Source organism: Conger conger, chromosome 12 (genome assembly GCF_963514075.1).
Source record: "Conger conger chromosome 12, fConCon1.1, whole genome shotgun sequence".
In the NCBI taxonomy this organism is placed as follows: Eukaryota; Metazoa; Chordata; class Actinopteri; order Anguilliformes; family Congridae; genus Conger; species Conger conger.
Genome location: NC_083771.1, coordinates 26,575,392 through 26,596,367, shown reverse-complemented (window position 1 = coordinate 26,596,367; position 20,976 = coordinate 26,575,392). Strand labels below are relative to the sequence as shown.

At 46.4% G+C, this 20,976-nt stretch overlaps 2 protein-coding genes across 3 annotated transcripts in view; both read left to right on the top strand.

The window, feature by feature from the left end:
- eeig1b (estrogen-induced osteoclastogenesis regulator 1b) overlaps positions 1-13,795 on the top strand; it is a 29,010-nt gene extending 15,215 nt beyond the window's left edge. Inside the window, exons 3-12 of the mRNA XM_061262913.1 lie at positions 2,587-2,707; positions 3,236-3,265; positions 6,670-6,786; positions 7,581-7,627; positions 7,891-8,033; positions 8,396-8,500; positions 8,884-9,079; positions 9,883-10,007; positions 10,418-10,487; positions 12,098-13,795. Coding sequence (XP_061118897.1) covers positions 2,587-2,707; positions 3,236-3,265; positions 6,670-6,786; positions 7,581-7,627; positions 7,891-8,033; positions 8,396-8,500; positions 8,884-9,079; positions 9,883-10,007; positions 10,418-10,487; positions 12,098-12,143 — 1,000 coding nt within the window. The 3' untranslated portion in view covers positions 12,144-13,795. The remainder of the gene's footprint in view (positions 1-2,586; positions 2,708-3,235; positions 3,266-6,669; positions 6,787-7,580; positions 7,628-7,890; positions 8,034-8,395; positions 8,501-8,883; positions 9,080-9,882; positions 10,008-10,417; positions 10,488-12,097) is intronic.
- A 4,710-nt stretch (positions 13,796-18,505) lies between these two features.
- Positions 18,506-20,940, top strand: dpm2 (dolichyl-phosphate mannosyltransferase subunit 2, regulatory). Of its 2 annotated transcripts, none has more exons than XM_061215925.1 (4): positions 18,506-18,620; positions 19,254-19,343; positions 19,442-19,544; positions 19,883-20,940. In XM_061215925.1, exons 1-4 carry the CDS (start codon positions 18,618-18,620, stop codon positions 19,936-19,938), a joined length of 252 nt encoding a protein of 83 aa, XP_061071909.1. In that variant the 5' UTR covers positions 18,506-18,617; the 3' UTR covers positions 19,939-20,940. The 2 variants fall into 2 exon arrangements, with proteins under 2 accessions (XP_061071909.1, XP_061071910.1); XM_061215926.1 differs by lacking the exon at positions 18,506-18,620 and adding an exon at positions 18,635-19,007.
- The last annotated feature ends 36 nt before the right edge of the window (positions 20,941-20,976 follow it).

Sequence of the window (20,976 nt, the reverse complement as noted above, 5' to 3'; positions counted from 1 at the left end):
CAGGTTGAGGAAGTGCAGTGTTTCTTCAGTAACAGGAGGGGGTAGGATGTTGTGGTGACACAGAGCCTTCCTGTACGCAGCAGCCGGGAGATGGGGCTGGGAGGATATTTGGCTCATGTATCTCTCGAACGCCCCGTTTGTGAAATGTACAGTCCATAATAACCGCACTGTTTACTAATGACTGGATTCCATGGAACCATGTCAACAAACTGCACACACCCCTACAATTCTGGAGTGCTGCCATAGCTTCTCTAGCTCTGTTAATAAATACTACAGTAATGCAGAGTCAGTACAGTGTATTACTGTATTACCACAGTAATACCGCAGACCTGGAGGGGTGCAGTGTCTGCGGGTTTAACTCCAGTCCTGGAGGGCCGCAGTGTCTTCAGGTTTAACTCCAGTCCTGGAGGGCCGCAGTGTCTGCGGGTTTAACTCCAGTCCTGGAGGGAAGCAGTGTCTGCAGGTTTAACTCCAGTCCTGGAGGGCTGCAGTGTCTTCAGGTTTAACTCCAGTCCTGGAGGGAAGCAGTGTCTGCAGGTTTAACTCCAGTCCTGGAGGGCCGCAGTGTCTTCAGGTTTAACTCCAGTCCTGGAGGGCCGCAGTGTCTTCAGGTTTAACTCCAGTCCTGGAGGGCCGCAGTGTCTGCGGGTTTAACTCCAGTCCTGGAGGGAAGCAGTGTCTGCAGGTTTAACTCCAGTCCTGGAGGGCTGCAGTGTCTTCAGGTTTAACTCCAGTCCTGGAGGGCCGCAGTGTCTGGAGGTTTAACTCCAGTCCTGGAGGGCAGCAGTGTCTGCAGGCCTGGGTTTTGTGAGCAGTGGAAGAGTGCATGTGTGGTTTGTGCAGGGAGGTCTGTCCCGCGGGAACATGGGTGTGTTCCCACGGGACACTGACAGAGCTGCAGGTTTGAATCCTGTGCAGGGAGGTGGTGCTGCACTCCTGAGAGAACTACAATGTGTGACCTGGACTTCTTTCTTCTGCTGTGTTGTGTGTGTGTGTGTGTGTGTGTGTGTGTGTGTGTTCCAGTGTCCACACAATTCCTTCTCTCTGGGAAGTTTTCTCCCATTCTGATGTTTCTTATTAAAGTTCCTGCTATCTTGTGATGGTTAGAGGCGAATGAGTGCGTGTGCGTGTGCGTGCGTTCGCGTGCGCGTGCGCGTGTCTCAAGAAAGATCTACAGTCCAGATTTTCTTTGGCACTTCATGTAGTGCCGATCACTGATCGCTGCAGCTGTGTGGAGAGTTTCCAGAATTCCAGAAAAAGAGGAGTAGGTCGAGCCATTAGCGGAGAGTGGGAATTCTGCTGGGGAATGTTGGGGGGAAAGGGAGTGGCGTTCCTTTAAGAAACACTTAGGAACCGCAGATCAGAGTCTCTCGGAGCAGAATAAGCCCAACACTAAATCACCGGTCACCACAGGAACACAGCCATTTCTCCACCTGCTCTAATAGAGCCTAGAGAGATAGAGGGAGGAATGGAGGTGTAAGAGGAGGGGGTGGGGAGGATTTGGAGAGAAACTGTTGAGGTTGTTGGGACAAGGGTGGGACTGAACACGTGCTCTGGCAGTGAGAACAGGTATGAGGCTTGGTGTTTGGGGTTTTTGGGATAGGCAAAACTGAAAAAGACTGAGAGAAGGTCATGAAAGCAGGAGGGCTGTTCTGTTTGGTGGAAACGTCCACCTCTAGATTTAAGAGAACCTGACATTCTTTGACATCTTCATTATTATAGTCAGTATTTAAAAAAGAAGAAGAAAAAAAAACAGTCATTGTTCCATTCCAGCAAAACTGGCCGCAACCTAAAGCTACAGTATTCTGCTTTACATAGTGTCATTTGTCAATGATGAATCCTCTTTCCTGTGTTGTGTGTTCTCCTTGATGACAGAGACAATACTGAAATGTGCGAGTGTATGCATGCGCGCAAGGAACACCACTGTGTAAATTTGCTGAGTCACATGCAAGCAGGTGGTTGCATGTGACGCAAAGCCCAAGGACAGTACATAAAAATAGACCGTATCCATCAAAAATTCACATTCACTATTTATTCTGCCACGCTGTGGCAGTAGGTAACGTCATATTATGTAAAAATCGAGAAAAATACATTGCAGTGAATACATTGTAAATTCGCTGAGTCATTGCAAGGAGATGATGGCTCGTTCTAAAGTCCGTGCTGATTGTCGGTCAGAGGTCTCTGAACCCCACACCCCCGCATCTCCACGTGCAGGCTAGCTTGGGTCCCACTTTCTCACATCCTCATCTCATCCAGGGTACCCGAGACCTTCCAGCACATTCTGTAATGATCTGTTTTCGTAGATCGTGCTGTGTGTTTTCCCCTGGCTTCTCCAAACAGCAGTGCTGACCTCGCAAAAGAGCTTGTGAAATGGGACCCACGATTACCTTTCATTTTTTTAAATGGTTCATGCATTCTTTCACTTTGAAATAAAAAAAATTGTTTAGTGAAAGCTCTGATGATGGGTCTTGGTGTGAGACCCTACTCTGACCAGTGGCTCCCTTCCCCCTCTGCCCCCCCCCCCCCCCCCCTCTCTCTCTCTCTCTCTCTCTCTCTCTCACTCCCTCTCTCCCTCTCTCTCTGCAGGGAGGAGGTGCAGGAGAACTGCGTTCGCTGGAAGAAGAGGTTCTCCTTCGTGTGTAAGATGAGTGCCAGCTCGACTACCGGGGTGCTGGACCCCTGTGTCTGTCGAGTCTCTGTCCGCAAGGTGGGCTACCCCGAAACGCCTCCGATACCCCCTCACCAGCACCACCCCTGCCTGTATAAAAAGTATCTCACACACAGATGTGCACCCTCACACACACCAACCTCCACCCTCCAAATGACTGAGTGCATGTGGAACTGTGGAGTTCTGTGAGATTGCCTAGGAGAGCCCCCACCCCAGTCTATAGAATGAGTGGTAATTAAGAGGTAGTTAACTGTGTTACACCATATCTCACAGCTGTTGCAGCGAAGAGGAGGGCTGTGCTGGGGTAAATCCAGATCTGTCTGTTAACTCCCCACCCCTGCAGCTGATTGGCTGCACAGTCTCTTGCTTGCCACACTCCCCGAGACATTTCTGTAGAACAGCTGTCACCTTACTTACCGGTAAACAAAGGTGAAATGTGATCTATATCGGTTATATAAGGGGGTGAGTTTGAACACACACACACACACACACACACACACACACACGTACAGCCGACCGGTGTCTGTGCTCCAGGGCTCATCTTGTCTCTTCCTGTTTGTATTGCAGGAACTCAAAGGAGGAAAGACTTTTTCAAAGGTAAGAGTTTGACCTCCAGACCTATTCCATTTCTTTTTTTGCTTTTTACTCTCTCTCTCACATTCATACATTACACTTCAACAGAATTAAAAGATAATACAGAGATACAACCAGGGAAGTTTAATCTGTAAAAGAAAGGAGAATAAACAACTTAAAAAATTTAAAATATGACAAAACAATTACATGAAATGCAATGAAACTGAAACAGGTGACTTTATTACTAAGGACATCACTTTGTGCGTGTGTGCGTGCGTGTAAACGTGCTGAGTCACATAAGTAAATAGGTGATCCATACTGTTTGGTTCCGGATCAGAGGTGATCTTTGAACCCCACTCCACCACATCCCTGGGGTGCAGCGGTCTGGAAGGGGGTGGGGGTGAAAGGGGTGAAAGTTCAGTTTTGGTTTTGTCAGGTCTCTGTGTGACCTGGCAGCTGCTTTTCTTCTCCAACAACAATTGTGTGTCTTTCAGCTCAGAGTCTGTGGTTTCTGAACTCTGGCCCTTTCTGGCTGCTCAGCACAACGCCAACTGTTACAGTGATGCAGTAATGTGCCGAAAACTGATCATTTTTAAAATCTTTACAGTTATTTAGCTGACTCTTTTATCCCAAGCAACATGTTTTATTTATTCTTAAATGTTTTTTATGGCAAAGCGGCTTGATTAGACTAAGCAGGGCACAATCCCCTCAGGATCAATGCAGGGTTAAGGGGCTTGCTCAAGGGCCCAACAACTGTGCAGATCTAATCGTGGCTGCACCGGGGATTGAACCACCGACCTTCCGGGTCCCAGTCATGTACACTGGGCTAACCCGATAAAAATATAATATAATAATGCTTGACAGGTGTTAATGCTTGATTGGTGAAATGAAACTCAGCACAGTGTTCCCTGCGAGTCTTTTCCTGACTGGTGCTCTCGATCTCCTGCAATATGTCTGGTGATGTCGCGCCTTCGTTATGCATTTATTGGTTTGGTCTGCTCTTTGTTTTTTTCTGGGGCGTTTTTTTGGCTGCGTGAGGAGTCGAGTTTAGCTGGAGGCACCCAGGGCCCCTGTGGTGTCGGGGTGTGAATCCCTCTTTGGCTGCAGAGAGGAGAGATGGAACCGCTCCAAAATCCCAAATTCACCCTGCGTTTCGCCCCCTGGTGGAGGAGCTTTGGTATCAACCCAGTCAAATCTAGAATTGAATTCAAATTCAGGTTGCTGACTGTGAGGATTTTCTCTTGGGCTCCTGATTGGGGAGAAGTGAACAAATAGTTTTAAAATATTGATCTGTATCTGAGAGAGAATTTTTTTTTATAGTCAGCAGTCAGCTTTGCCCTGGGTGTACTGTACACACATTCTGATTGGACAGAGCAGTGTGACTCATTGAATGGAATAATAATGGTTGTGTAATGAATGTATAATAACTATACTCATAATAATGGTGAGAATAATAGTGGTGACGCATGTCCTAATCCAGCAGGAAGTCACTGCTTTGTCACTGCTGGGAGGTGAGCGGATGTTTTCTGTTTGAGAGAGCTCCTCTCGGGGTCCGGGGTACAGTGCTGAGTTCTACTGAGGTGGCAGAGTGTAGGGAGTGATGATCACCGGTCCCGCTGGCGCTGGTACCAAAGTCCGAGGGAAATGGGCAGAATCCGGTTCCTTCCTTCCTTCCTTCCTTCCTTCCTTCCTGTCCTGTCCTGTCCTATGATGCCCCCAGAAGTGCCAGGACAATGGGATGGGCAGGAAGCGATTGCTGGTGTGTATCTGTCTGCAGATTGGCCAGGCTGTGGTTGCTGGTGTGTATCTGTCTGCTGATTGGCCGATGTACTCACACAGCCGTGGTCATGTGACACCAACAGTAGTGCTAGTCTATGGCAGAATGAACTTAAAGTCAGTTATGTTTTTAATAGAGCAGGTCTATAGGCTGTGATTAATCATGTTTTTAATGGTGATGGAAAGCAGAAGTGTGAGCTTCAGAAATGCCGCAAAGACACAGCTACACATGAAGTGACAGGAGACTTCCAAACTGTTTTTAGAACGTGGACCCTTTTGGCCCCTACACACTGACAGAGGGAATACAGCAAAACAAGTTGATTGGTACATTGAAATTTAAAATCAATATATCGAGGGTGACGCCTGGCAAGCAATGGAGCACTTCACTGTGACTCATGGCTGTTGTCTTTCTCAGTATGGTTGGTGCTGGAGGGATGTGTGCGTGCGTGCGTGCGTGTGTGTGTGTGTGTGTGTGTGTGTGCGTGCGTGCGTGCGTGCGTGCGTGCGTGCGTGCGTGCGTGCGTGCGTGCGTGCGTGCGTGCGTGCGTGCGTGCGTGCGTGCGTGCGTGCGTGCGTGCGTGCGTGCGTGCGTGCGTGCGTGCGTGCGTGCGTGCGTGCGTGCGTGCGTGCGTGCGTGCGTGCGTGCGTGCGTGCGTGCGCATGCATCTTTGTGTCTTGGCACATGTTTGTGTGAGGGCAAGCAAGTGAACAAACATTTGTCTCGTTGAGCAACCTTGCTCCCAGTGTTCCAAGTCAGGGACATGAGTCACATGACCACGTGGGATATTCTAGAGTCCCGAGGTTGCCAGGGGAACAGTGGAACTCTTTGTGCAGTTTGGTCACATTGCTATGGAATAACAGAGTGGGCCTGTAGTCGCGGGTCACTGTCTGTCACAGCAGCTAGCAGGTCTAGGGTAGGAGCACCAAACCGACCTTTAAAGACCTTTCACCCCTGAGTGAATTGGGTTTCAGTAGCGTGCCACTCCCAGGAACTGAACCCTTTTTAGGTCCGGTGTATTAACCGCTGCTGTCTCTGGGAGAAATAACGTGTGGCCTTCTGGGTAAAACGTTTTAAGTTGTGTGTGTGATGTGCGATGCATGTGTGAGAAACACCACTGTAGCCCCAGGCCGCCTCATGGCCAATCACTGTTGAGTGAAACATTACATCATTACTGCGCCTACTCCTGAAAGACTGCAGCTCAGTGTCTTCAGATGGATCAGAGAGAGGGAGGGAAGGAGACGGAGAGATATGACGGAAATGAAGACTGAGAGATGGATGGAGGGGCTTAGAGAGAGAGAGAGGGAGGGGGTGTGCGGTCTGAGCGAGCGGCAGCTTCACAGATGGGCAAAACCTCACAGACTTCACACAGCCCTGCTTACATAAAGGCACACTTCAGAAAAGTTCACCATCAGCCTCCTTCCCACTCTCACTCTGTCAAATCTCTCTCTCCTTCTACTCCTCTCGCTCTCACACCCCTTTCTCACAATTTATGTCTCCCCCTCCCTCTCCCCCTCTCTCCCTCCCTCTCTCCCTCTCTCCCTCTCTCCCTCTCTCCCTCTCTCCCTCTCTCCCTCTCTCTCCCTCTCTCCCTCTCCCTCCCTCTCCCTCTCTCTCCCTCTCCCCCCCTCTCTCTCTCCCTCTTCCCCCACAGCTGGGCTTTGCGGATCTGAACCTGGCGGAGTTTGCTGGCTCAGGCTCCATCGTGCGCTGCTCCCTGCTGGAGGGTTACGACACTAAGAACACCCGGCAGGACAACTCCATCCTGAAGGTGAGGGGTGAGGGGTGAGGGGTGAGAGGTCACCGCCGGTCATCAGCAGAGCTGGGGCAAATACCTCACGTGTTTTCCATCCAGACAAGCTCAGTATCTCAGACTTCTCCCTAAGTATTTGAATCTGAAACAATTACATATTTTACCCAGGTCTGGTCATCAGTGAAACTACCAATGGTTTGGGTTTGAACCCCCAGTGAGTTTAATTCATTATGAACTGTTTTAATTGGTCAGTTAACGTTTTGGATAGCCTTCCCTTCAGGCTTCTGGCTCTTTGCTCCAAGCCTGCTGAACAAATAGTATCCCCAAAACTGGATATGCCCGGCCATGTTTGTGGAGGGAAACTGCTGATCCAAGAAATGGCTGACATTTCGATTAAGGAATCGCAGGAGGGTAGGTGGTGTTCCAAGCCAAGAAAAAGCATATTTTTTCTGCAGACTTCGAGCCGGAGACCGGTGTCTGCAGCAGACTAAATGCTGAGTAACTTCAAGCCCTGCGCCAGTGCACTTCTCCTTGGGGAATTCTGATCCTACACTTTCACAAATAAAGTGACAGTGGAGATACGTTTCTGTTCTTCAAGGATCACATTTCCCAAACGTACCCTGACAGTACTGTAATGTTTTCTTTGGCCACATTTTTCTTTTGGGTACATTATCCAGCCAAAAAAGGTGTAAATGAGTTTTATATTGCTGGGTTGGGCTATTCTATGCACCAGGTACTGCCGAAGCGACAAGCATTTGCACCTTTTTCGTACCTTTATTTCCGAGGTTGTAGTAAGTTGTGTGTTTTTTTAGGTTACCATTGGAATGACTCTCTTGTCTGGGGACCCCTGCTTCAAAACGTGAGTGTCACTTTGTCTCTCAGTTCCTCTCTCCTGTGGGAGGCTCCTCTTCCCCTCTCCTGGCTGCCTCTCTGGCCTGCTGTGAGATATTCATGTGAAATGAAGAAAGGAATGTGCCGTATTTGTACAGATATTCATGTGTAGACGCAGAGGCCCTGCTCTGGGTCTGGGCTAAGGGAAAGATACGGGAAACTCCTCTGAAACACTTCTGGTCAGTGCGGTGTTTTAATATTGCCATTGTGATGTCATTTCCTGTCACTTAGGCCTCCGAGCACGGCCAAGTCCATCTCGGTCCCGGGCCAGGACCACTCCCTGCAGCTGGACTGTAAGGGGGAGGGGACCACTACCACACCCACACCTACCTCGGGAAGGCCGCTGAAATTAAAGAGCCCCGTCCTCAACCCTGGTGGGTGACAAATGCAGCACACGTTATGCCTGGAGCCGAAATAACACAGACACACACACACACACACACACACACACACACACACACACACTACTGTAATGGACACTCTAGTACGAAGACATTTGTTCTTGTGTTAGACTTGTGTTTTGTACTGGGATTGGGCTGTTGGGGTTATGTTTTGTACTGGGATTGGGCTGTTGGGGTTATGTTTTGTACTGGGATTGGTGTGTTGGGGTGATGGTCTGTCCTGGGATTGGTGTGTTGGGGTGATGGTCTGTCCTGGGATTGGTGTGTTGGGGTGATGGTCTGCACTGGGATTGGTGTATTTGGGGTGACGTTCTGCTGGTTCTGTGTGGTCGCAGGTCTGCTGGAGGAGCTGGATCAGAACCCCTCCAGCCCAGACGAGGTCTTTCACATCGGCCACTCCCGCAACTCTAGCTACGCCAGCCAGCACAGCAGGACATCAGGTCAGAGCCCTGAAACAGCGCCCTCTGTCTTTATCTGCCCATAGTCCCCCACAGCGCCCCCTGTCTTTCACTGCCCAAAGTCCCCCACAGTGCCCCCTGTCTGTGATTGGTGGATATATATCCAGGCACTCTGGGTATACAGGAAGTAGTAGTATGCAAACACTGACTTTTTATTGCCTGTCACCAGTGCATTGGTTGTCTGTGATTAAACAGTAAGGTGACTGTCACAACTGTCTTATCCCTGTTTCCATCTCTTCCTCCCCCTCTTCCTCCCCCTCCACCACTTCCTCCTCTTCCTCTTCCCCCCCTCCTCCTCTTCCTCTTCCTCTTCCCCCCCTCCTCCTCTTCCTCTTCCTCTTCCCCCCCTCCTCCTCTGTCTCCAGGCTGCAGCTCGGCCTCCTCCAGCCTGACGGACCTCCCACGCCGCCGCACCGCCTCCACCAGCAGCAGCAGCGCTTCAGGGGCCCCCGGCACCGCCGTCGAGGCCCCCCAGGAGCCCGAGCGGGAGCCCCCTCGCCCCGAGAGACCGCCCCGGCCCCCCGCTCCCCATCCTGCTCTCCAACCGGCCTTCCAGGCAAGGCCCACGTCTACCCACACGCCTCCCCACATCTCCCACACACATCTCCCCACCTCTCCCCACATCTCCCACACACATCTCCCCACCTCTCCCCACCTCTTCCCACATCTCCCACACACATCTCCCCACACACGTCTCACCACACACGTCTCCCAACACACGTCTCCCCACACACGTCTCCCCACACACGTCTCCCCACACACGTCTCCCCACACACGTCTCCCCACACACGTCTCCCCACACACGTCTCCCCACACACGTCTCCCCACACACGTCTCCCCACACACGTCTCCCCACACACATCTCCCCACATCTCACCACACCTCCCCACACACACCTCCCCACATCTCACCACACCTCCCCACACACACCTCCCCACATCGCTGACCTTTGAACCCCTCACTAACCTTTGAACCCCTCACTGCTCCTCTGTCTCTCATAACAAAACTGTGATTGGTTAAAACCTGTGATAGGCCATGGTGGCTCCGCCCATTCATTGGTGTTGTTCCCCTTCATAAGGATACAGTAAGGCTAGCAGATTGAACTCCCAAAGGCTAACTCCAGCATTGGAATCTGTGTGTGTGTGTGTGTGTGTGTATGTATGTGTGTGTGCGCGCATATGTGTATGCTTGTGTGAGTGTACATGTGTCTGTGTGCGCAAGCTTGAGTTGGGCAAAAATAAGAGTGAGAATGAGCATGAATAACAGTGATAGCAAAGACTGTGCGTGTGTGTCGGTGTATCCGTGTGAGTGTGCATGCGTGCGTTTTGAGCATGTTTTGACACGGCGCCCCCTGGTGGCTGCAGGAGGAAGAATGACGTGGTTGCGGAGAGGCAGCCCACCTGGGTGGATGACACGCGCATTGATGCTGACGACATCGTGGAGAAGATCGTCCAGAGCCAGAACTTCTCTCACGACTTCAACAATGAAGGTCAGCCAATCCGTGCAGGAGCTCACTGCATGAGCAGATGCAGGGGAGGGGGAGACAGTGAGGCACAAGGGCTACAGCAGTGGATGATGATGATGATGATGGTGATGATAATGATGATATGGGTGATGATTATCATGATGATTATGACAATTATGATGATGATGATGATGATGATGGTGATGGTGGTTTTGATGATGATGGTGATGGTGATGATGATGATTATTTTGATGATGATGATGGTTTTGATGATGATGATACCTGCAGCCAGTTCTTGGTTTGACATATCTGGTTGCATAAAGCTGATGATAACATTGGCAACGGTAACAGAGGCGTTGGTGATAAGGGTAAATGACGGTAAGGATGTGCACAGGTGTGTTGAAAGGTCACCTGTTTGCCTGTCCCCCCCACAGACAGTAACCTGAGACTGTTCGTCAGCCGGGATGGGTCCACAGCGCTTAGCGGGGTTCACCTGGGCAACAGGTGAGCCAGGACTGAGTGTGTGTGAGTGTGTGTGAGTGTGTGTGAGTGTGTGTGAGTGTGTGTGAGTGTGTGTGAGTGTGTGTGAGTGTGTGTGAGTGTGTGTGAGTGTGTGTGAGTGTGTGTGAGTGTGTGTGCGTGTGTGTGTGTGTGTGTGTGTGCGTGTGTGAGTGTGTGTGAGTGTGTGTGAGTGTGTGTGTGTGAGTGTGTGTGAGTGTGTGTGAGTGTGTGTGTGTGAGTGTGTGTGTGAGTGTGTGTGAGTGTGTGTGAGTGTGTGTGAGTGTGTGTGAGTGTGTGTGAGTGTGTGTGAGTGTGTGAGTGTGTGTGAGAGAGTGTGAGAGAGTGTGAGAGAGTGTGAGAGAGTGTGAGAGAGTGTGAGAGAGTGTGAGAGAGTGTGTGAGAGTGTGTGAGAGTGTGTGTGAGAGTGTGTGAGAGTGTGTGAGAGTGTGTGAGAGTGTGTGAGAGTGTGTGAGAGTGTGTGAGAGTGTGTGAGAGAGTGTGAGAGAGTGTGTGAGAGTGTGTGAGCGTGTGCATGTTTCTCTGTGTTTGTTTGAGTGACCTGTCTGTATTGGTTATGGTGCTGGGCTCCTAACCAGGAGGTTATGAGTTCCAATCCCAGTTTCGTCAGTAAGTCACTGCACGAGTACAGAAGTACAGATTTACCTTTTACATTTTATTCATTTGGCAGACGCTTTTAATCCAAAGCGACTTACAAGTGCATAGGTTCTACCACAAGTCAAAGCTTCACATCCAGAACTAGAAAAATACACCTGGACTGCTGTTCTAAACATATAGTCGTCATATAAGTGCAATATGTTTTTTTTTTTTTTTTTTTTTTTGGGGGGGGGGTTAGACAGGGATAGGGGTATCAGAAGGGGGGGGGGCGGGGTAAATCAGGAGGGGTGTGATGTGTGTCTACATGGGTCTGTGACCGTGCGTCACCCACGCTGAGTAACTGAATGCTATTTATAACTGAGTGTATATCAGTATATGGGTAGCGTGATGATAGCCGCATTCACAGTGCTGTCCATTCAGGCTGAGGTGACACAGTTCTTCCCACTCAGCAGCTGAACTGCGTGCGATGCGTAGAATAGCGGAGAACCGTTTCTGTGATGGAGGAGTCTCTCCTTCACACTCGCCCCTGGCCTCATGTCAGTCAGAACAAAAGTAGCTGAGAAAGAGAAGTGCTCATGGATCCTGTGATGTGAGGATGGGGCGTTCTGTTGTTTACTGTGTGTTAGTGAGTCAGTGGCAGCTGGCTGAAGGTGGTATTCGCAGATGACGATGTGTCATTAACGCAAGGACAAAATGCTTTCACAAATTCCCTGTTATAACAAAACGGTCAGGTCTTTAGCGTTAGCGCTGTCCCCATTAAAGACTCTGAGTGTCCCAGCACTTCAACCAATGTTTTAATGGCTCTCTCTCTCTCCCTCTCTCTCTCTCTTTCTCTCTCTCTCTCTCTCTCCCCACCTATATCCTCTCTCTCTCTCTCTCTCTCTCTCTCTCTCTCTCTCTCTCTCTCTCTCTCTCTCTCTCTCTCTCTCTCTCTCTCTCTCTCTCTCTCTCTCTCTCTCTCTCTCTCTCTCTCTCTCTCTCTCTCTCTCTCTCTCCAGGGTATCAGCAGGAGTGTATGAGCCGGTTGTGATTGAGAGTCATTAGTTCCCTGCAGTCCTGGAGTGTCAGCACCCTGCATCTCTTCCTGCCTAGTGGAAGGAACAGCAACGTGTTTGCAGGCGGGCGTGCTCACACGTGCAGGGACAAAAACATGGAAAAACCTGATGTGGGGAAAATGGTTGTAACCCTATTTGTGGTGGCTGGGAATACTGATTATGTCACTTATCTTATTCTTGTTCTGTTTTAACACACTGGACCTGGAAACCTGGATTTCCCAAACTGCTTGGCACCTCAAAGAGCAGAAAGCAGTGTTGTGTGTAATACTGAAAATTAGAGGAAGCCAAGGAGTCTGGGAAATGCTGTTTTTTGGTGTGGAAATGGGGTAATGCGATCAGTTGCATAGGGTGAACCACCACTGCTTAGTTTAGCTCTTCAGTTTAACCTGTTTAACATCACTGTTGCTATTTGGAAATTTAAACCTGTGATTTAATGAGCGTGTACTACATTTTGTTTGTGTGTATGTGTATGAGAGGGGGAGAGAGAGGAAGAGAGAGAAAGAAGGTTGTGTGGGCTTCTTTGCAAATGTAAGAATGTACACAAGTAAAGAATATGGCAACGGCTGTTCAGGCCATTAAAGTGGGCTTAAACACCAGGTTACAGAGGCCTAGCCTATCTCTCTTTCTCTCTCTTTCTGTCCCTCTCCCTCTTCCTCTTCCTGAGAAGAGATGATAGACATTTTCCTGGTATGTTTGCATACAGCTGTTGATACTAAATGGTAAAATTCCCCCAGTCTTTGGCCCCTCAGGGGTCTCCACTTGCACAAATGGGCTTCTTTAGAGCCTCATTGGAATCTGGTTGCAAACCCTGGCTCATAACCGGGTATGTGAACGAGCTTTTTGCATACCTGGTGAAACCAAACCCCAGTCTTTGGCAAAAATGGGGGAAATGGTGAGGTGGGCTGGTGGGGAAATTTTTTTTCTTATGTGGCACTTTATAACATGGTGTTTTATCACATGTATGTAAGTCTAGGTGTTTGGTTCTGATCAGTGCACAGCTGCTCTGTGTAGGGGTTGTATTGTGCTCAAAACAGGTTTTTGGGGAACCCCACTGGAACTACCGCGCATCTAGGCAACGCCTGCTCCTGCAGTCATTTGGGTCATGTTTCCTCATGTTTCATCATGTTGATAATAAGTTCAATGATATAGAATTCCTCAGTCCCTAGTCATGTATGGCTGGCCACATTTTGACTTTGGGAGGACAGTTCTATGGCCGTTCTCTCCACAGAGGGGCTGAGCCCCCGCTGCTTTCTGCTTCTCCTCTGTGCCGCGGTGCTGCTGCCACACCCTCACTGGGCTGTGGCTACAAGAGGAAGCGAAACGTCACTGTTTGTTTTTTTAATCTGTTGGTTTATTGTTTTTTTTGCCTCCGGCAGTAATGGCTGGTATAGTCTGTTATGTTTTCCCGCATGATGACTCTCCTAATGTCAGTTTTGGGGGGTAGATTCTGGTAGATATTGCACCCACCCTCCATTTAAAAAAAAAAGAAAAAGTGTAGAACCCTAAATAGTCTCCAAATGGACGACCGCTTTGATTGGAGCTGTAGATTTGAGAACAGCAGTGAGGTCAGTCCAGCCTGTAATAGAATGAAACTGACATGGCAGAGTCCACCTGGATGTTTCCGTTTCCTTTTTTCTGTTGGGGGGTGGGGGGTGGGGGGTGGGGGGTTGGGGGGGGTGGAAGGGCTGAAATGTACGTACTTTGAGACCGAGCCACTCCAGAATTCCTTTCAGAGAGAATCAAAGAGACAGTAACTTGGCAAAAGTCAGAGTGAATCTGTATTACCATCAAACCAAACGCAAAACTGGAGGACGGGTGGGGAAGGGGGTCTGTATACGCAACGCTGAAACCTTGTTACTCCCATGTGAGATCTGTACTAGACTAAACTTGTGTCCCACACTATGGCTTGACCGTAAATGCACTGCACACCAGTGGTCACAGCCATTGACCACATTTGATTGGATAATTTCATGCAAACGGTACAGGTAATTGGTCCAGTCTTGCGATTCCTTGTTTGCGGCTGGGTCTGTGCCCATTGGTGCAAACCGCTGGACCCTGCAGGGGCTGTGACTGTTGTCACGAGGAGTGGTGCATTGTGGGTAGGGTGAAATCAGAGTTGGTGACTCAAGAGTGGTGCGTTGTGGGTACTATGAACTCAGAGGGGAGCTGATGTTCGGCTCTCTGCTCTGTGTCTCTGTGACTCGGTGCACCTGGTCCGCCCCAGGGAACAATGGTGTTTACAATGCAGGCTTTCTGTTCCGCGAACCGCCCTCCCGTTCCCCTTCCAGTCCCGCGAAACGCGGCGGGCCCCGCTCCCCACGTCCCCATGAATGCGCTCTCTGTCCGCACAGAGCGGGCTCTTGTCTCCGTGGAAAATTCCTCTCGCCTTCCAGTAGATCTGGAAGTTGTTCGGCAGGAAAAAAAACGATTCTTTAATTCTGTGTGTGTGTTTTTATTTGAGTCGAGTGTGTCTTTGAGTGTTCACTGTTTTTACTTTTTTAAAGATTATTTCTTAATGGAAAATTAAGGGAATCTTCTGTGCAATATGGGAGTTTTTTGTTTGTTTTGTCTTTTGTTTTTTTCTCTGTTTACGTGCGTCGTGTTCAGCCATCTTTTCCAGAACACCAGTGCTGGCGCTGGCAGTTGCTCATCACTGATCAAATGTAATTATGTTACCTTTAAGTGAAGGGCTGGGGGGTCCATTCCATGACAATTGGCAATAATGGATCTTTTTCAATGAACAAATCAAATTTCTCTTCCTTTCCTGGATTGAAATGGAATCTTGAAATCTTGCCTTACCATTTAGTGCTGTGAGATAATCCATGGTATTAAATGAACAGCTCCCCCTAGTGAAATGGAGGAGTATGGCACGAAGATGCTCTGGCTGAGCTCTCAATGGATGGTCTGCATTCTGAGACATTGTTGCACTCTTGTTTCCAAATCAATGTGTGGTGTGTGTATAAGTGCTTGTGCCTTTCCTGCAGAGTAATTTACTGTGCTTTAATGTGTATTTTTAAAATCTTAAATGTATGCTATTGTCTAACTTTTTAATTATTATTATTTTTATTTTTTTGGTGAGCACTTTTCTTTAAATAATATAATGTGAAAGGAGAGTTTTAATCCTTGTCTCTCTTTGATCACTGTTATTACCGTTGATGGTTGAGGGTCAATAACACACCAAATGTGTGTTTAAATTGCTTTTCTTAATTTGAACCACTGAAATCCTTCTGAAGCGGTGGGGTGAAATTTCTCCACTGTCTCCATGCTAGAGTTTCTTAACATAGATGTCCTTGTTTTATTAATAATTATTAATAATTGATTGTTGCCTTTTTGTATGTGCATTTCCACACCAGCGGGCTGGTGTAGTGTTGAGGGAGAGAATGGTCGAGAGAATTCTCTCTCTCTTTCTCTCGCTCATGTCAGAAGTCTCACAGTGAATAAGCAAGAATGGTTATGTTGAATTTTGCATTAAAAGCCACATGGTGTTTGTTTCTTGATTTTTAGGTTTTTAAAAGAGGGTTTGTTTGTTGTACATCCTTCTCTTTTCCTTACATACTTGACTGTAACTTGATTTTTTAAAACGAAATAATAAATCTCACTCTTAACATGATGTGGTGTTTAACTGTGGGTCTAAATGATGTAGTGGAGCTATGATACAGTACAAAACATTACAACAATGTGTGTGCGTGTGTGAGTGTGTGCGTGCGTGCGTGTGTTCAGAAAGTGTTTCAGAAGTGTTCAAGCTCTCCTTGAACTTTTTCAAATTTTGTCCTGTTACCTTTTTGAATTTTAATACATTGCAACATCTTCATGCAAAATAGTTTTATTTTGTATTTAAATTAAAGAGACAGTTCTGCTTCACTAAAGCATTAACCACCAAAAACAGACTATTAGCCTTTAGCAGTAATTACAGTTATGAGTATGCTCAAGTAGGTTTTCCACATTTACAATTTGGACAGAAATTTTACAGTCAAAATTTTAAAATGGGAGTTAGGTCTGGATTTCAGCTGGACCTTTATGCCTTTAAGCCATTGCTTTGTAGGTTTTTGCCAGGTTTATTGTCCTTATGGATTGTGAATCTTTGCTCTAAATGCAGATTTACTGCTGACTGAAACGGGTTCTGTTCATGGATTTGTCTGTATCTGGCTCCATCCATCTTGTCCTTGGTGGCAAGCTTCCCAGTCCTTCCTGCTGAAAAGCAAAATGCTGTCTCGGCCATAATTGAAGGCAGGAATAGTGACTGGGCGTGGGCTGTGTTTTGTTTGCCCCAAACAGCACTGTCAGGCCAAAGAGCTCAACTTTAGTCTCATCAGATCACAACATCGTCTTCCAGAAGGGTCTGTCACGTGGCCAACTCCAGCCATGAGAAAGTTGGTCTTCCTCACAAGTGGCTTCGCTCTAGTCACTCTCCCAAAGAGGCCAAATCTGTGAAATACTGACGAGATTGTTGATCTCTGGGCATTTTAAAGGGCGTTTAAGAGGCGACATTGGCTCAGGCGGTAAGAGCAGTCGTCTGGCAGTCGAAGGGTTGCCGGTTCGATTCCGCCCTGGGTTTATCAAAGTGTCCCTGAGCAAGACACCTAACCCCTAAATGCTCCTGACGAGCTGGTTGGTGCCTTGCATGGCAGCCAATCGCCGTTGATGGGTGAGTGTGTATGAATGGGCGAATGAGAATCATCAATTATACAGTGCTTTGGATAAAGGCACTATATAGAGTGCCTATATCCATATATACTATATGCCAGCCATTTGACCATTTACCAGTTTCCAATTCAACCAGCACTAACTGCTGTAGTTGCTCACTTGGTCATTCTTATTCAGGTGCTCACTTTAGTAGGTGATGGTTGTGCCTGGGTTATATTGTCTAATCTAATCTAAATCTAATTACAATGGACATAATTAAGCATCTGTGAGTTCAAAGCTCTGCCAAACTTTTTGTAACCTCCTCTAGGTGTTTGTGTCTCCAGCAGTCCCTTCGTGATAGTGTGGCTGATCTGAGCTGATGTCTCAGTTGAGGCCTCACAGTCTGAAATATCTATTCTGTAGTCATTTATTTCTTCAAGCAAATTAACTTGGTTCAGTCAACCTAAGTAGACCTTAGTATTTAGACCGTAGTGTATTTAGTTTGATTTCTCATGAAAATGGAAATCACCTGGCCCAATTTAAGTTAATAGAGAGTTAATCAGTCTTCAGAACTACAGTACTGTGCAAAAGTCTTAGGCACCCTATAGACCCTTAGTCTTAGATATTTTTTATATTATTTATATTTTTTGCATTCTGCATTAGTGTCAGTACAAAAGAGCAAATCTGATATTTCCAAAAAAGAATATTTGTTACAGTGAATGTTTTGCATTTCATTAAATAAAGCTACATATTAAGTAATATCAGTTTTCAGATAAAGACTTGATCAAGGCTGTCTGGGATTACCTGGAGAGCCAGAAGCAAGCTTCTGCAGAACAACTGTGGCAAGTTCTCCTATATGTTTGGTACAACCAGTTTATTTCCTTGCAGGACAGTGTACTTAAGATAACTGAAGCAGTTTTAAAGGTGAAGGTTGGTCACAACAAGTATAGAATTAATTTACCTTTTACCTGTTCACTGCTCTTTATAGTAATATATTTTTTATTTTAAATTTTTTTTTTTTTTACAGAAGTTCCCAAGACTTTTGCGTATATTAAAATTATATTTTGACTTTTACATTACAGTGTGTTACTTACGTTGGAGTATTTAAATATATAGGTAATAAACAATGGGGATTTTGTGTGTTTATATTACAACTATCAACTGGACAAAAAAGTTACTTTAATATTTTATTCCAGAAAATTTTGCAAAATGTGCCTTGCCATAAATAATATAATACTTACATCTTATGCATGTTGCATTCACAAAGGGGTGCAAAAAGGAGAGAAAGGAAGAACAAGGTGAGGTTCCACTTAGTTTTTACATGACGTGATGGATTGTGATGACACAAAGCAGGATTGATTAATCCTTGTCATTTTTACATGTACACACATGTACATACACGAGAGATTTTTATATGCAATGGTGTATGGTGATGATATTTCACAGTTCTGCAATTGATTCCAACTTCTCAGTCAGCCATATAATATTTAACTGCAATAGAGCACAGAATATAAGCAACAATTGTGATTTAGACAACACAAATATCACATTTCACTTAATATACATTATGTGCACGCACTAATTCATGAAATTATTGAACTAATGATATAATCTCAACATTTGAGGATGGGATAAAAACCAGCATACACACAGCCCTCCATGGCACTGAGTTCGAGACTACTGCACAATTTGACGCTCGACCTCTGTTAGGTAGCGTCCGTAAACTATTATAAAACACAGTATCCCTACAGGCAGTTCGTCGGTTAGGTTTTGTAGTTCCGGGACGGTACCTCGGAAGTAGAATGTCCTTAGTTCAAAAGGGAAGCTACACGTAGCCAACATGGTGAGAAGGGATTATAATCTGATTTACGCAATGTACAGTTCTATAAATAACCGTTTGGTTATAATAAATTATTCTAGAGCATACAACTCTTTAACTTGATTATCAAGATAGCCATATATTATGCCATAGTATCTCAAATGTAGCTGTTATTAGCGAGCTAATCACAGATAGCGAACTAGCAGCTATCGCTAGCTGGAAAACCAGCAGGTTGTAATGCTTGCTTGGGTTTTTTAAATGACTATTTGTAAGGTCTAAGAATAACAACGTTACTGTGGCTATACTGTTTACTGATGAACGCAATTACATTTTCGTTTCGTACTTATTCAGTGGCGCGGTCCATAAAAAGATGGAATTAAATGCATCTAGTTAACTAGACCAGCATTTAAGTTAAGTGGGGTTCAAATAAACCTTAGTGTTTTCATCTAATTTATACTAACTGCTACTTACTTGCTGGATAGCGAATCTATTCACTTAAATTACTTAGAGAAAATATATGCGTCAATGCGTAGCGCAATGCGAAAACTGAAATAGTATTTTAGAAACCACATAGTGAACTATCCCTTTAACTCCATTCACACTTCACTAGTTGGCAAACTAATGCAAACCACCTCTCCCTATTGTTTTTATTTTCAGGCAACAGGTACGGATCAAGCAGTGGGCATGGGGCTGGTAGGCTTCAGCCTTCTGCTGTTCACGTATTACACCATCTGGGTTGTAGTTCTGGTACGTCCCCGTTTTGCAAGACACTCATTCACTGAACTTTTACCAGTCATTTTAACACAGCTGCTTACAGTGTGCTCTTGTTTTTTCTTTCTGCGCAGCCCTTTGTGGATAGTGACCACGTGATCCACAAATATTTTCTGCCGAGAGAGTACTCTGTGATTTTACCCGGCGTGGCAGCGCTTCTCCTCATGCTCTTCGTGGGTGAGTTGGTTACGCAACCTGCAACTGCCTGCTTCGTCACTGTGTGCTGGCCTATCTGTCCAGGGGGCTGCCAGTGTGAGGCAACAGCAAAAAAGAGAAAAAACCTTTCTAACATCTAATATTTCTACTATCTAAGTCCTGAGCAAAAGGAAAAACTTGTTTTTGCTTCGGAAACCAATATGATTTTATCACAAACCGCGTGTATGTGTTTTTACTTAGGAACCAGTATCATAGTTTGTGATGATACTGAAAATGATACTGGTTTTCAGCCTCACAAGTCAATGTGAAATCTGAGAGTTGATATGAGAATAACCTCAAACCCCCTCTCTCCTTCCCAGGAACGTTTATAGGAGTGGTGACCTGGAAAAACCGCAGACCGAAGAAGTCAGATTAGGGTGCGGAGTTCCTGGGGTGTGGGGCAGGGGCAGGGGCTGGGTTTACTGGCAGGTTAATGTGGGTATGAGACCAAAGCACTTTGACCATTCCGGGATGCTGCACCAGAACACAAACTCAGTACGGTCAGAAAATGGAACTACAGCCGATGTGATTGACAGCTGCAGCGCAACAGAAAGAAACCGATGAGCTGGCCCTGACAATGAGCCGTCCAATCGCACTGCAGTACTGCTGTTAGGCTAGGCAGCACGCTTGGGCCAAATACCGAAAAATAAATACCATAACTCTTTAGACGCTGATAGAAATTTGGCACTCTCCTGCAAGATCCAAGAGAATTTCCAGCAAAACGTGGTACTGCGTAAAATGTCCGAAATCTATGAAAGACTAGTTTCTTCTGACTACTGGGAAAAATAGACTTCTGCTGGAATGTTACTGATGTCTGAATGGTTCTTCAGAACTTGTGTTGTAAAGTATTTGACCTAGGTTTGGGAAGCAAAGTTACACACTTTATATCCCTTTAAGTCTGTGGAGTGAGCAGTGCAGCGTAAACGAGTACTGCGTCTTGACATACATGCAAACCTTTAGTTCAGCGTTCGTAGGAAAGATGCATGAAGACAAACCAATGCACAGTACTTTAAATACAGCATAGTTTAACAGCCCACGCGTAGTTTAGATCCCTTTCAAACCACTTTTAATCTGGCTGTCATGAAGTTAAGGGAGATGGCTGCATTTTCAATGTCAGATTGTAAATATTTATTTTTGCAACATTTTCAATGCTAAAACACACACACACACTCTCTCACACATTGATCCGTTGTCTCGCATTTGCAAAATTGTGAAAATGCTCTAAGAACTGGTTGTATAATATCTGAATAAAGTTTTGAGACATACTTGAGCCAAATAAGAATGTTCATGTATTCCTTGTTCAGGCCAGCTGCACTGTTTCAAATTCATTGTTCAGCATTTTGTACAAATGGCAATAAAATTGTCTGCAATATCTGAATTGAATTAATTGTATTTTCCATTTATCGGGTGTATG